This window comes from Salvelinus fontinalis, chromosome 36 (assembly GCF_029448725.1).
Source record: "Salvelinus fontinalis isolate EN_2023a chromosome 36, ASM2944872v1, whole genome shotgun sequence".
In the NCBI taxonomy this organism is placed as follows: Eukaryota; Metazoa; Chordata; class Actinopteri; order Salmoniformes; family Salmonidae; genus Salvelinus; species Salvelinus fontinalis.
The window spans coordinates 21,767,013-21,781,914 of record NC_074700.1 but is presented as its reverse complement, the minus strand read 5'-3'; the positions used below and the strand labels follow the sequence as shown (position 1 = coordinate 21,781,914).

The window sequence follows — 14,902 nt, the reverse complement described above, 5'->3', positions numbered from 1 at the left end:
TGTGTAGATTGGTGGGTTTGGACGTCCCGTGTCATTATATTGTGTATTAGCACATTAAAATATCAAGAACTTGAACATGAGTGAGAGAATATAGAGATACAAATTAGAAAATTAGGATTAGAATGGTTTTACCGTTTTTTATCGATTTGATATCAGTTACTTCCAAAAATGTACGACATATGTATCATCATACCTGAATAGAAGACATGTCCGTGATGGGATGGGTACTGGATGCCGTAGGCCACAGGACCTCTAATGGTGAAGCCAAGGTAGAAGCAGACGTCTTCGGACTTCCAAACTTTTCTTCGTTGTTCGGCACAAACTTCAATCTCCTTGCCATCAACGCGCGCAAACACCCTGTGCTGTCTAACCACTCCATTGACTGGAAGAAGAAGATCCTGGACACTGGGTTCTCTCCACACCTCACCACTGCTCCACTTTTGATCTATAGTGTCTGGCCCTGCCATTGGATTCTCCCTTGACAATAGCTTCTCTATTTTTGATCTATGAACCAATCTGCTCAAACCCCCACCCCGTCCCAGGAAAATAAGGGGGCGAAGGTACCTTGAGCGAAGATGCTTCTTGTATGTATTTTTGTAGGAGTCTTGCATCTCCAGAACACATTTGTTGAGGTCAACATTGAATCCCATTTTCTTATGCTCCTCGGGCCAGAACAGCAAAAGGACTAAGAAGTAAAACTCTGGGGTTTGGTTACCGAAATTGGCCAATATGTGTCTTTCCAGAAGGCTTCTTAGGATTGGCAAAGGGGTAAGCACTGGAGATGCTGCTTCCACTTTGCTTAAGATGATGTTGGCAAGGATGAAGTTTTGGGCAGCTTTGTTTTCACCACCACCATCTTTCTTTTTTTCCCATTCTTTTTTTATTTCCTCCCACAAGATTGTTATTCGGCGCAAGTGAGTTTTATCATAGCCCTTATCAAGACAGGAAAGCAGTCCAGGGAAGGCAATGGCCATTTCCTCTTTGAGCTTCTGGAGGGGTACACCTATTGCAGACTCTGAGTGTATAGGTGTGCATGTCCCCACATATTTGTGGTAGCAGTTCTTGACATCAGTCTGAAAGTAATGCGGTTCATCTTTCTCTATGCTGGGCTTGGAGTACGTCAGGTAACCATCAAAAAACTCACATTTCCTCTCCACCTCATTCCTGAGGCTGCTGATGAGTGGCTTGTACTTGAAGAGCTTTTTTTGTCCAATTTTTATGAAGAAGGTGTCAGCTGATATTTCCATGGTAAGGACCTTTTGCCAGTTATTGTCAAGAGAGACAAGCGAGTCAAAAACAATGTTGGCAACCTGTAGATATCCAAATAGTCCTCTGTTGTTAAAGATCCGTGAGACTTTGGTCATACCATCGTCTTGCATGTCTGCTCCCTGCTCATTTTCAGCAGCCCTTTCCTCATCTCTGAAAGCCTCAAAGGCCTTTTTTGACAGTTGCAAAATTTCTTGTGCAGAGATGGAAGGATCATGGACCCTGCTCTTCAATTGGTTCTTGTATACTTGCCCCAGTGTATCAGCAACAAATGAACTTTTAGGATCTCTGTCTTTTGCAAATTTTGCCCACTTCTCCGCTTTAAAATAGGCTCGTGTCTCAATGTAAAGAAAACGAGCAAGATTTTGAGGAAAGAATGGGTTTTGCTTGAATATCTCTGAAGCTAATTGTAAAACAGATACAACATTGCTTTTGGATTCTTCGCCTTCAATATCTTGAATCAACCTGGAAAACGTGTCTTTTCCCTCTTCTCCCATTTCCCTTTTCGTTAACATGTCTTGAACTAAAAATTGTTGTACCTCTTCTCTACAAAATTCAGTCAGAAAGTTCCTTGCTGTATCACTCCTGGTCACACCTGCCGTAGCCAGTACCTTAACACACTGTTGTGCAATCAGTGAGTGAGCCATGCGGACATGTTTGTCTTGTCCCTGTCGTGCAGGGAATGTCACTATCAGATGAGTGAAGGGCTCCATTCGCTGCTCAAAGGAAGGACCTCCATAAATGGGATCTGGAGGACCAAGGAATGCCTGACATTGAGACTGCAGAAGGTGGGATCCAGGGACGTAGGCATTTACCAGTGATAAGAATGCAAGAAGCTGGGAATTTTTAGATCTTCTATTTTTCCTGACATTTAAAAAGGCACACGTTTCTTTAACATAATGTCCACTGAAATTATCTCGCATTATGTTAAAGCCATGAAACTGTTTGTGTTCATTGCTGTAGTTTCGACTGATCTCAATCTGTTTCTCCTCAAACTGTTGTTTCTCTGCTTCAGAAAGTTCCGTCCTGAGAAAAACATTTCTTGAGTTGTTATGGTCCTCTTGTTTGATAACTGCCTTACGCACACAGTTTAAAATGATGACCACAGGCATGTGGGTCGTGATGTTTCTCTCTGCAATCTCTTTGATGATGGCATCCTGCAAATTCTCCAGAATACGCTCATCTTCCAGCATTAAGAGCACAGTGTTCTGCTGGCCTTGACCACCTGCAGTGAAAAGGTGAATCACCTGCTTGGCGATAGCGGTGATGTCTGAGGTAGCACCTGTTAGAACAGCACATCTCAGTGTTTTCCTCATGTCCCAGAGCACCTGCTTGGCCAGAGTGGTTCCCCCACTGCCTGGCTGATGCAGCAGATTCATGGTAGAAGTCAGGTCACCCTTACACTGTTTCTTAATATTTTCCATCAGCTCAGTGTAACCGTCTCTTTTGATAAAGGGGGTTGTTTTATCAGCTGACGTTGCCCTTTCAGTCCAGTAGAAGTTAAGCCATTGAGGTGGGGCTCCTCTGTAAAAATCTACCTCGGTCTTCTTAGCTACTGCGGAGTCTATGTCCTCTTCTTCAAATGCATTTGAGTACAAAACATCTAGAAGTGAAATGGAATCCCTGATTTCACTTCCAACATAAATTTCACGACCACGGGCATTGGACAAGGATGAGCCCTTGTTGTGAGCCATCTTTGTTGTCTCCGGTCCCAAGCTTAACCAGTCTTCTGTATATTAGTTGTACTTCATGTGGTGGTATGGACTCTGAAAAAGGAGACAATAATGTTTGAGTAAGAATGTTGAATTTCATTAATATATAAACAAAAGGCTGTATACAGTAAAAGGCTGTATCTTTGACTTAGTTGGATTTATGTACTGACATTGCATGCCGCTGATCATTTAAGGCTGTGTGTGTTTTGCTTCTTGTTGCTACCAACTCTTAAAGGTTTTTTCAATAACTTTGTTGCAATTTTTACAAGTACCGTGCCATCAGAAAGTATGCATCATTCCAAGATGGCATAGCAGTCAGACGTCCTTTGTCCTCCTCTTGTCGTGTCCCGTATATATATATATATATATATATTTACACCTTTCTTCGCATATCTTTCATATATTTTCTTTTCCAAGGACTCAACTTCAAAACACTCTCCTGCAACCCGCCTCACCAATTTTAAAAAAAGTATTATTTACCTCAAATCTGTAATCCACAATAGAAGCTAGCCAGAAGCTAGCCAGAAGCTAACCAGAAGCTAGCCAGAAGCTAACCAGAAGCTAGCCAGAAGCTACCCAAAAGCTAGCCAGTTTACTGTTTACACGGTTTGTGGTCATCAGCAATTCCTTTAGCTCGAAAATCTATCGCCAGTTTTGTACAACGCGACTCAGACCGGAACATACCGGACCTATTTTTCTCCCCATATCCCCGTATTACAAACCGCAAGCTCTGGACATTTACACCTGGAACTCGCAGCTAGCTAGTTGCTACCCGTGTGACTATTGGCTTACGTCGATCCCGGAGCAAACATCAATTATTTCCGGAGCTAGCCAGCTGAAGAGTTCCATCAGCCACTCCTTGGCTACAATCAACTATCCGGACCCGTTTTACTGCCAATGCGGAGCCCCACCGGGCCTTCACAACTGGACTACTGACGTTATCTGCCCGAGGGAGTTATCCAACTGGCCCCTCCGTTGCGACGTTACCTGAACGCCCATCTGCGGCCGCTAATCGTTAGCTGTCTTATCGGCTGCTATATGAATAAGTCTATCTGACAATTTTTCTTGGGTCACTATAACTATATCTATTTTGTCAATCGGATTGATCCCCTCTACCACACGGAACCTCACTAATCTACCGATGGAAACGCACGAGGTGGCAAAAAACAGACCTCCATCCTATGCTAGCTTGCTACCGATGGCCCGGCTAGCTGTCTGAATCGCCGTGACCCCAACCTACCTCTACTCACTGGACTGTTATGATCACTCGACTAAGCATGCCTCTCCTTAATGTCAATATGCCTTGTCCATTGCTGTTCTGGTTAGTGTTTATTGGCTTATTTCACTGTAGAGCCTCTAGCCCTGCTCACTATACCTTATCCAACCTTTCAGTTCCACCACCCACACATGCAATGACATCACCTGGTTTCAATTATGTTTCTAGAGACAATATCTCTCTCATCATCACTCAATACCTAGGTTTACCTCCACTGTATACACATCCTACCATACCTTTGTCTGTACATTATACCTTGAAGCTATTTTATCGCCCCCAGAAACTTCCTTTTAGTCTCTGTTCTAGACGTTGTAGACGACCAATTCTCATAGCTTTTAGCCGTACCCTTATCCTACTCCTCCTCTGTTCCTCTGGTGATGTAGAGGTGAATCCAGGCTCTGCAGTGCCTAGCTCGACTCCTATTCCCCAGGCGCTCTCTTTTGATGACTTCTGTAACCGCAATAGCCTTGGTTTCATGCATGTTAACATTAGAAGCCTCCTCCCTAAGTTTGTTTTATTCACTGCTTTAGCACACTCTGCCAACCCGGATGTTCTAGCCGTGTCTGAATCCTGGCTTAGGAAGACCACCAAAAATTCTGACATTTTCATCCCTAACTACAACATTTTCAGACAAGATAGAACGGTCAAAGGGGGCGGTGTTGCAATCTACTGCAAAGATAGCCTGCAGAGTTCTGTCCTACTATCCAGGTCTGTACCCAAACAATTTGAACTTCTACTTTTAAAAATCCACCTCTCTAAAAACAAGTCTCTCCCTGTTGCCGCCTGCTATAGACCACCCTCTGCCCCCAGCTGTGCTCTGGACACCATATGTGAACTTATTGCCCCCCATCTATCTTCAGAGCTCGTGCTGCTAGGCGACCTGAACTGGAACATGCTTAACACCCCAGCCATCCTACAATCTAAGCTTGATGCCCTCAATCTAACACAAATTATCAATGAACCTACCAGGTACCACCCCAAAGCCGTAAACACGGGCACCCTCATAGATATCATCCTAACCAACTTGCCCTCTAAATACACCTCTGCTGTTTTCAACCAAGATCTCAGCGATCACTGCCTCATTGCCTGCATCTGTAATGGGTCAGCGGTCAAACGACCTCCACTCATCACTGTCAAACGCTCGCTGAAACACTTCAGCGAGCAGGCCTTTCTAACCGACCTGGCCGGGGTATCCTGGAAGGATATTGATCTCATCCCGTCAGTAGAGGATGCCTGGTTATTTTTTTTTAAATACCTTCCTCACCATCTTAAATAAGTATGCCCCATTCAAGAAATGTAGAACCAGGAACAGATATAGCCCATGGTTCTCTCCAGACCTGACTGCCCTTAACCAACACAAAAACATCCTATTTCGTTCTGCATTAGCATCGAACAGCCCCCATGGTATGCAACTTTTCAGGGAAGCTAGAAACCAATATAAACAGGCAGTTAGAAAAGCCAAGGCTAGCTTTTTCAAGCAGAAATTTGCTTCCTGCAACATAAACTCAAAAAAGTTCTGGGACACTGTAAAGTCCATGGAGAATAAGAACACCTCCTCCCAGCTGCCCACTGCACTGAAGATAGGTGTTAGAAGAATTGTAATTCCTATATATTCATTAACCAATTCAATTAAAACAATCAGTCTGCACCCAGAGGTTGTAAAATTCTGTGGAAGTGAAACAGACGGAGACCAGTTTAAAAATAGTCAGTGCCGTTTATTCTGAGAGCTCTGAACAATAATCACATGCACATGGGCTTATATATCAGACATTACACAGCGTCATAGCATCCTCCCCTCTGACAAAGACGAGCTGCTGTTAAATTCCATTCCAACGTATACATACGGCTTATCCAATGCTACCACATGTTTCACAATCTGCTGCAAGCCCAACGGTTTCTCCCCCTCCCTGGGTGGGAAGACTTTCTTCTTGATATCGGTTTCACAGTGGTCACAAGTTGTCTATTAACACTTCCTCATTGCCTATGTAGAAACCTTGTTTTAAAGACAGGGTAGAATTCTGTTAGTTACAATTCTACATAACAATTTAACAATACTGCATTAACTGTATACATTATTTAGTCATTATTCATAAAATCACCCTAAGAATAGGAAACACTGTCACCACCGATAAATCCACTATAATTGAGAATTTCAATAAGCATTTTTCTACGGCTGGCCATGCTTTCCACCTGGCTACCCCTACCCTGGTCAACAGCACTGCACCCCCCACAGCTCCTCGCCCAAGCCTTCCCCATTTCTCCTTCTCCCAAATCCAGTCAGCTGATGTTCTGAAAGAGCTGCAAAATCTGAATTTTTGGCCACCCCTATTGCTAGCCTGTTCAACCTCTCTTTCGTGTCGTCTGAGATTCCCAAAGATTGGAAAGCAGCTGCGGTCATCCCCCTCTTCAAAGGGGGGGGGGGTCAATCTTGACCCAAACTGCTACAGACCTATATCTATCCTACCCTGCCTTTCTAAGGTCTTCGAAAGCCAAGTCAACAAACAGATTACCGACCACTTCGAATCCCACCATACCTTCTCCGCTATGCAATCTGGTTTCAGAGCTGGTCATGGGTGCCTCAGCCACGAGCCACGCTCAAGGTCCTAAACGATATCTTAACCGCCATCGATAAGAAACAATACTGTGCAGCCGTATTCATTGACCTGGCCAAGGCTTTCGACTCTGTCAATCAACACATCCACATCGGCAGACTCGACAGCCTTGGTTTCTCAAATGATTGCCTCGCCTGGTTCACCAACTACTTCTCTGATAGAGTTCAGTGTGTCAAATCGGAGGGTCTGTTGTCCGGTTCTCTGGCAGTCTCTATGGGGGTGCCACAGGGTTCAATTCTTGGACCGACTCTCTTCTCTGTATACATCAATGATGCCGCTCTTGCTGCTGGTGAGTCTCTGATCCACCTCTACGCTGACGACACCATTCTGTATACTTCCGGCCCTTCTTTGGACACTGTGTTAACCTTTTATGGCTGCAGGCCGGTGTCAGGCTCAATATGACAACAGCCCGTCCAAGTGCAGGGTGCGAAATTCAAAAGATATTTTTTAGAAATATTTAACTTTCAGACATTAACAAGTCCAATACAGCAAATGAAAGATAAACATCTTGTGAATCCAGCCAACATGTCCGATTTTTTAAATGTTTTACAGCGAAAACACCACTTATATTTATGTTAGCTCACCACCAAATAGAAAAAAGCTCAGACATTTTTCACAGCACAGGTAGCATGCACAAAACCAACCAAACTAACCAAGAACCAACCAAACTAACCAAGAAACAACTTCATCAGATGACAGTCTTATAACATGTTATACAATAAATCTATGTTTTGTTCGAAAAATTTGCATATTTGAGGTATAAATCATAGTTTTACATTGCAGCTACAATCGGAAATGGCACCGAAGCAGCTAGAACAATTACAGAGACCAAATTGAAATACCTAAATACTCATCATAAAACATTTATGATAAATACATGGTGTACAGCAAATGAAAGACAAACATCTTGTGAATCCAGCCAATATTTCCGATTCTTTAAGTGTTTTACAGCGAAAACACAATATAGCATTATATTAGCTTACCACAATAGCCAAAAACACAACCCATTTATCAGCAGCAAAAGTTAGCGATCGCAAGAAAACAGCAAAAAATATATAATTTTTCACTAACCTGGACAAACTTCATCAGATGACAGTCCTATAACATCAGGTTATACATACACTTATGTTTTTTTCGAAAATGTGCATATTTAGAGCTGAAATCCGTGGTTATACATTGTGAAAACTTAGCATCTTTTTCCCAGAATGTCCGGATATATTTCTGACACTCACCTATTCTGACCAAATAACTAATCATAAACGTTACTAAAAAATACTTGTTGTACAGCAAATGATAGATACACTAGTTCTTAATGCAATCGCCGTGTTAGAATTCTAAAAATAACTTCATTACGACATACAGCTTACGTTATAGCGACACAGCGCCAAAACTCAAGGCGGAAAACACAACAACACATTTTCGACAGAAATAGGAAATAACATCATAAATGGGTCCTACTTTGGTTGAGCTTCCATTAGAATCTTGTACAAGTGGTCCTTTGTCCAGAACAATCGTTGTTTGGATTTAGAATGTCCTTTTCCCCTCTCGAATTTGCAAGCAAATCTTGCCAAGTGGCGCGAAGCTCTCCATCGTCAACAAACTCAGAGAACGGAACACGCCAAAACTCCCGAAAAAACTTAAATAATCTGATTAAACTATATTGAAAAAACATACTTTACGATGATATTGTCACATTTATCAAATAAAATCAAAGCCGGAGATATTTGCCGTCTATAACAAAAGCTTTTCAGAAGCCAATGCGGAAGTCCTTTCCGCGTCTTCCTGAGCAAAGGAAATTGGGGTCCTGTCATTCCAAGCTCTCTCTTTTGACCATAGAAAGAGCTAGAGACCCCATTTCACCTCTCACAGCCTATTGACATCTAGTGGAAAGCGGATGAAGTGCATTTATACTAATAGATTTCAAGCAAACGATTAGGGAGGCCCTGGAACAGAGCCTCGATTTCAGATTTTTCACTTTCTGACAGGAGGTTTGCTGCAAAATGAGTTCTGTTTTACTCACAGATTTAATTCAAACGGTTTTAGAAACTTGAGAGTGTTTTCTATCCAATAGTAATAATAATATGCATATTGTACGAGCAAGAATTGAGTACGAGGCCGTTTGAAATGGGCACCTTTTATCCAAGCTACTCAATACTGCCCCTGTAGCCATAAAAAGTTAAGCATAGTTTTACTCTTGAACGTATTTTGGCTTGCCATAACAAAGGGGTTGAATACTTATTGACTCAAGACTTTTCAGCTTTTCAAATTTAATACATTTGCTTTTCAAATGTAATTAATTTGTTAAAATTTCTAAAAACATAATTCCACTCTGACGTCATGGAGTATTTTGTGTAGGCCAGTGGCAAAAATCTACATTTAATCAAAATGTGGAAAAAGTTAAGGTTTGTGAATACTTTGAAAAAATGTACTCGCATCTATACCAAATATAGCTGCGAGCAGCAATGAACAAGGTTCATAGGATGACAGAAAGAACAAAAGATCAGTTTGATAACAAAGGAAGTACTCTACCATGTAGGAACTATATTACTTTATGTCCACTCAGTGAATCCATGACCATGTTGATTTAAATTTCAGTACACTCCACATTAGCGTTCAAAATACTTCAATACAATCTCACAGCTTTAATTAATACTCTGACAGACAAGTGGTAGGACTTCCGTTTTCTCATTTTACCGAATACAAGATCCACTTTTCACTATGGGCAACATTATGTGATTGTACAGCTATACTAATCACAATATTTCACACTGTTTGCCTGCCTACTTTAAATCTAACAGTCCGCTTGATCAATAGTTATTGCACTAGTATCTATGGTGCCTCTGATGTCAATGACAGTGCCTTGTAAAAGTACTCATACCCTGTGGATTTCTTCACATTTTATTACATGTTTGAAACACCTTTGGGAGGGTTTAAGGCTGTGAGTCTTCATGGGAAAGTCTCTATGAGCTTTACACACCTGGATTGTGCAATATTAGCCCGTTATTCTTTTCATAATTACTCAAAATCTGTCTAGATGTTGGGGATAATGGCTAGACAAAAATATGCAAGTCTTGCTATAGATTTTCAAGCAGATTTAAGTCAAAACTAACTTGGCTACTATGGTTGACAAAAAAACTGTAAATGGGAATACATCCTTGACTGACAATATCTGAGTTTGCATGAAATCCAGACCTGTTTTGTGCTGGTATTCTACTCCTTGTAGTTTGTGACATATGCCAAACTTGTCATGACAAAGGAGCAGCAGAGTGGAATGTTAGAACAAACATACTGGTACCTGTTTTTTTAACCTTTATTTAACTAGGTAAGTCAGTTAAGAACACTTCTTGAGAATACAGGGGGTGCTGTTTCGCATTAGCATAATTGCCTCTACAGATTAAACTGCCTCTTATTCAATTATTGCTGTTACTATATGCATATAACCATATACCATTGGATAGAAAACAAGCTATGGTTTCTAAAACCGTTCCAATTTTGTCTCTGAGTGAAACACAGGTCATTTCACAGCACTTTCCCTGAGCCAGAAGAAGATTGCAAGATGTGTATGCTCGCTTCAACGCTCTGCCTATATATGGTCACGCCACCTATGACCCGAAACACACTTCTTTCTTCTTCCTCTGGGTGTCAGGAAGACGTCAGAGGAGAAATTTTTTGTTTATCTTGTACTGACGTGAAATAAGACCTATTTCTTTAGCGTGACCGACAACTTCCGGTTTTCTGAGATGCGCGTTTTAGAGAAGCCATTGTCTTTTGTTATGCTGACGTTACGGATGAAAACTATCTCCGTCTCGAAGTTTGTTTGATACATGTGACCATATCACCGTAATGTATGTTTTTTCAATATAGTTTAATCAGATTATTAGAATTTTTTCGGGAGTTTTGCCGTGTTCCGTTCTTTGAGTTTTTTAACTTTGGACAGGGACCGTGCCAGTCGACCAGTACCCAGGCTAAATGAAGAGGGGAAGTTGCCATTGTGAATGGATTGAACGACTCATCAGGACTAAGGACACCTTGATCAACATTCTGATGAAAGACCAGCAATAGTAAGACCCAATTTACGATGTTATTTCATATATCTGACGTGCATGTGAACTGGTCGGGCGCGTCCAGCTGGTTCTGGCTGGCCTGGTTATGCTAATTTAGCGCTACATTTTGTTTTCGCTATAAAACATTTAAAAAATCTGAAATATTGTTTGGATTCACCAGATGTTGGGCTTTCAATGTCTGTACGCTGTGTATTTTTTCTGAAATGTTTTAAGACAAGTAATTAGTCATATAACGTTGGTCTCTGTAATTGTTCTAGCTGCATCAGCACTATATCAGATTGCAGCTGCAATGTAGAACTGTGATTTATACCTGAAAAATGCACATTTAAAAAAAAAACAACTATGCTATACCATAAATATGTTATCAGACTGTCATCTTATGAATTTGTTTGTTGGTTAGTGGCTATCAATATCTTAGTTTAGCCGAATTGGTGATAGCACCTGATGGAGTAAGAAACTGTTGGAGTAAGAAAATGGTGTCTTTTGCTAACGTGTTTAGCTAATAGATTTACATATTGTGTCTTCCCTGTAAAACATTTAAAAAATCTGAAATGGTGGTTTTATTCACAAGATCTGTGTCTTTCATTGGGTGTCTTGGACTTGTGATTTAATGATATTTAGATGATACTATTTAATTGTGACGCTATGCTAGCGATGCTAATCAGTGTGGGGGGTGTGGGGGGTGCTCCCGGATCCGGGTTAGGTACTCTGTAGAGGTTATTAAGAACAAATTCTTATTTTCAATGACAGCCTTGGAACAGATGGTTAACTGCCTTGTTCAGGGGCATAACAACAGATTTTTACCTAGTTGGCTCAGGGATTCAATCTTGCAACCTTTCGGTTACTAGTCCAACTCTCTAACCACCAGGCTACCTGCCACCCTGTTAGTGATAAGAGGGGAATCCAGTGTGAGGAATATTTTAACCCTGAACTCGTTTATTTGCATTCTGTCTCGTAGGCTAATTTTACATGGTATATCCTGTTTCTCTCTCCCTTAGCCATTAACTCTTGTGTACTCTTAAAGGGACAAACACCTATTTAACATGAACATAACAGTAACAAGCCTAGAAAACTTACAGTTTAAAATTAATAATGTAGGCTTCATGTGTAAACAAAACAAAAAAAAACTACTACTGACACATTTAAATACGTTTAACATGATTGATGTTAGCCTACTCACTGCAGGGAACAGAGACATTGTTTTCACAGAATATTAGGTTACAGTACTCACAGTGTCTTCATCCTACTTCCCTCCATAGTGTCTCCCCATATCCATTATGTATTGCTAATATGATTTACAGACCAGATAATCAAGCAAATAATCTAGACCATCAAAAGACCTGTTGTCGAGTGTAGACAAGCAAACTGGAAAGTTTTAGCTCAGCTCAGTCTCCTCCCAGAAGGGCACGGCCGTATTGTATTATGGGTGTTTGTGGAAGTTACTCAATCTCATATTTCCTGACCACCTTTGATATATACAGTACCGTAAGTTTGGATTGAGTAGGTATGTCCAAACCTTTGACTGGTACTGTGTATATATATATATATATACTACTGTTTGACAGAACAAATTCTATTTTTTCCCAGTGTTGAGCTAGTGTATATACACTAGCTCAACACTGGGAAAAAATAGAATTTGTTCTGTCAAACAGTAGTTACCTTGCCAGCTAGATCAGTAGCCAGTTTCTGCTCTCCTTGCTGGTCCTATACACCAGCCTTTCAGAAGCTTTGCCTTCACACAGCCAAACCGGAAAACAGCTTACCCAAATGCTGTGAGGTGTCCACATGGTTTTAACGCACACCAGAGCCTTGTTTTGCATCTCAGTGCAATGATAAAACAGGGGGACGACGACAAAAAAGCAACTTCAGATTGTGCGGGGGTCATGTCCCCCTGTCCCCAGTGAAGGTTGCGCCCCTGCAGTGCAGTCCTTCCTTTTGACCAGAGCCCTATGCTCTATATGAGGAATAGGACACATACTGGATGTTAATGTGGCAGGACAAAGATCATCTTTACTCACATCAGTGTAGGCTTACTTGTACCTGTATCCTTGGTGTGGATGATAGTAATGGTGGATGATGAAACCTTATGTTGCCTCCAAAATGGCTCCCTATTCTCTATATAGTACACTAATTTTGACCAGAGCCCAGGGAATTAGGGTTAAATAATCACATGATACAGCTCTCAGTAGGTTAGCAAATATATTTTAATATATAATATTTATATTCATTTTAGCACAATGACAAAATGGCATCATTTCAGTTTAGTCTCATTTAAATCAGGACAAAAAGCCACATCTATAGGTATGTACTTATTTAAATACATATTCTAATACCTTGTATTTTATTTATTTATTTGTTGCTGTCGTTGGAAAATAAATAATTAGAATTTTCATTTTGTCCTGTAAAAGAAAAATCCTAATCCAATATCTAACAGCATATAGCCTACGGCATCCAGTGGGCGTTATGATAACAATAAAACATGTTGTAGTGGTTGTGGTAGTTTTCCAGGCTGACTACATTGCAGACGCATGCCAGATCGCACAATGCATGGATAAGTGTTTAACATTTAAGCTAACCCTATCAAATGATATAGCAATCTGATGCCCAACTTCACAGTCCATGACGTGGCACGCAACCATTGGTAAATGCAGTGCGACGTCTGCAATGTGGTCAGCCTGGAACATGACCAATCTTTTATCACATGGTTAGAACAGAGTTTCAAGACGAGCAACACAGGAGATGCTATACGGACACGCCTGACGCCCAAATTGATTACGTATGTCGCAAATTGAGAGCCAAGTGGAGATGAACGGATTCGGTTAAGTCAGTTAATTTAGTCAGTCGTCCTGATGAGCCCTTCCCAGCTAGCTTACCGTATAGCCTCTCCCAAGCAACATCTCTCATTCAGATTGATGCAACATCCTGTCATGTGGGTAAGAATGAGACCGTTTCATTGGCTAATCAGAGAAAACCTGACCTTTGACCTGTATTTAGCAAATGGTTTGTTACCACAGATATGTTGTGGTTGAGATATGATTTGATATGATGCAAGATACAGCATGATGACTGATGCTTTTGGACTTTGGACACCTATTATATTGTGGCTCAATAAAGTCAGTCTCAGTCTGTGATATCATATTGAAACAGGATCATAAACAGAACAATTTCCAACCACATTTAAAAGAGCCAGATAAAATGCAGTGATCCATAAGGAAAACATTGTCTTACTTGTATTCACTTTGGATACCTCCTGCTTGCTTTATACCACACTGCCTGTGTTCCCCCGGAAATCGAAAGTTCCTACATGGTAAAATCAAACAGTTCGATGCCTCTATCTAGGGTACGTCCCAATTATCTATCCCTCCTCCTGTGTGGACTTGTTCACCTCCCTTTGCTGATTTAAAGAAAATGACTGCCCCTTTTCTCCACCAATACAGTGTTTTTAGATATGTGGGAAGAAGTGAACAAGTGTACACTTCAGGAGGAAGGAGATATTATTGGGACCCAAGCACAGGAATGTTGTGACTCATGACCTTACGATGACTTCTACTTACGTTGACGGATCACACCACACCACTGCAGTTCCAATTATTACATTTTAAAAGATGAACGGAAACCTTTTAGTAAGGTGATTTTGAAAACCAAATGTGATCAATATGCATGTTCCTACCCTTAAAACTGCTGAAAAACTCATATTTATGTTAAAAAGTTTAGAAAACTGCCGCGATCTTAATGACGTCATCAGTCGAGTAGTTCCTCTGATAGGCAGCCCAGATTACAATGCATGTTAGTAGCCTCATTGTTTTCATTTTGATAACAATAAAAAATATGAAAATAAGTGCCTTTTTTTAAGGATATCCTGTTAGAGACTAGCCAGGTAACATGGCATGAATGATAAATTGAACAACAACAAAAATGTACTGTGCAAAGGGGGTTATCATCGCTGGCGAGCTAGTCCAAAACCACAGCAAG

General features: G+C 41.0%; 1 protein-coding gene across 1 annotated transcript in view; it reads right to left on the bottom strand.

Moving 5' to 3' along the window:
* LOC129835673 (sterile alpha motif domain-containing protein 9-like) overlaps positions 1–12,329 on the bottom strand; it is a 47,675-nt gene extending 35,346 nt beyond the window's left edge. The window contains exons 1-2 of the mRNA XM_055901391.1: positions 12,162–12,329; positions 194–3,032 (exon numbers count right to left, since the gene is read on the bottom strand). Coding sequence (XP_055757366.1) covers positions 194–2,960 — 2,767 coding nt within the window. The 5' untranslated portion in view covers positions 2,961–3,032; positions 12,162–12,329. The remainder of the gene's footprint in view (positions 1–193; positions 3,033–12,161) is intronic.
* Positions 12,330–14,902: the final 2,573 nt, after the last annotated feature.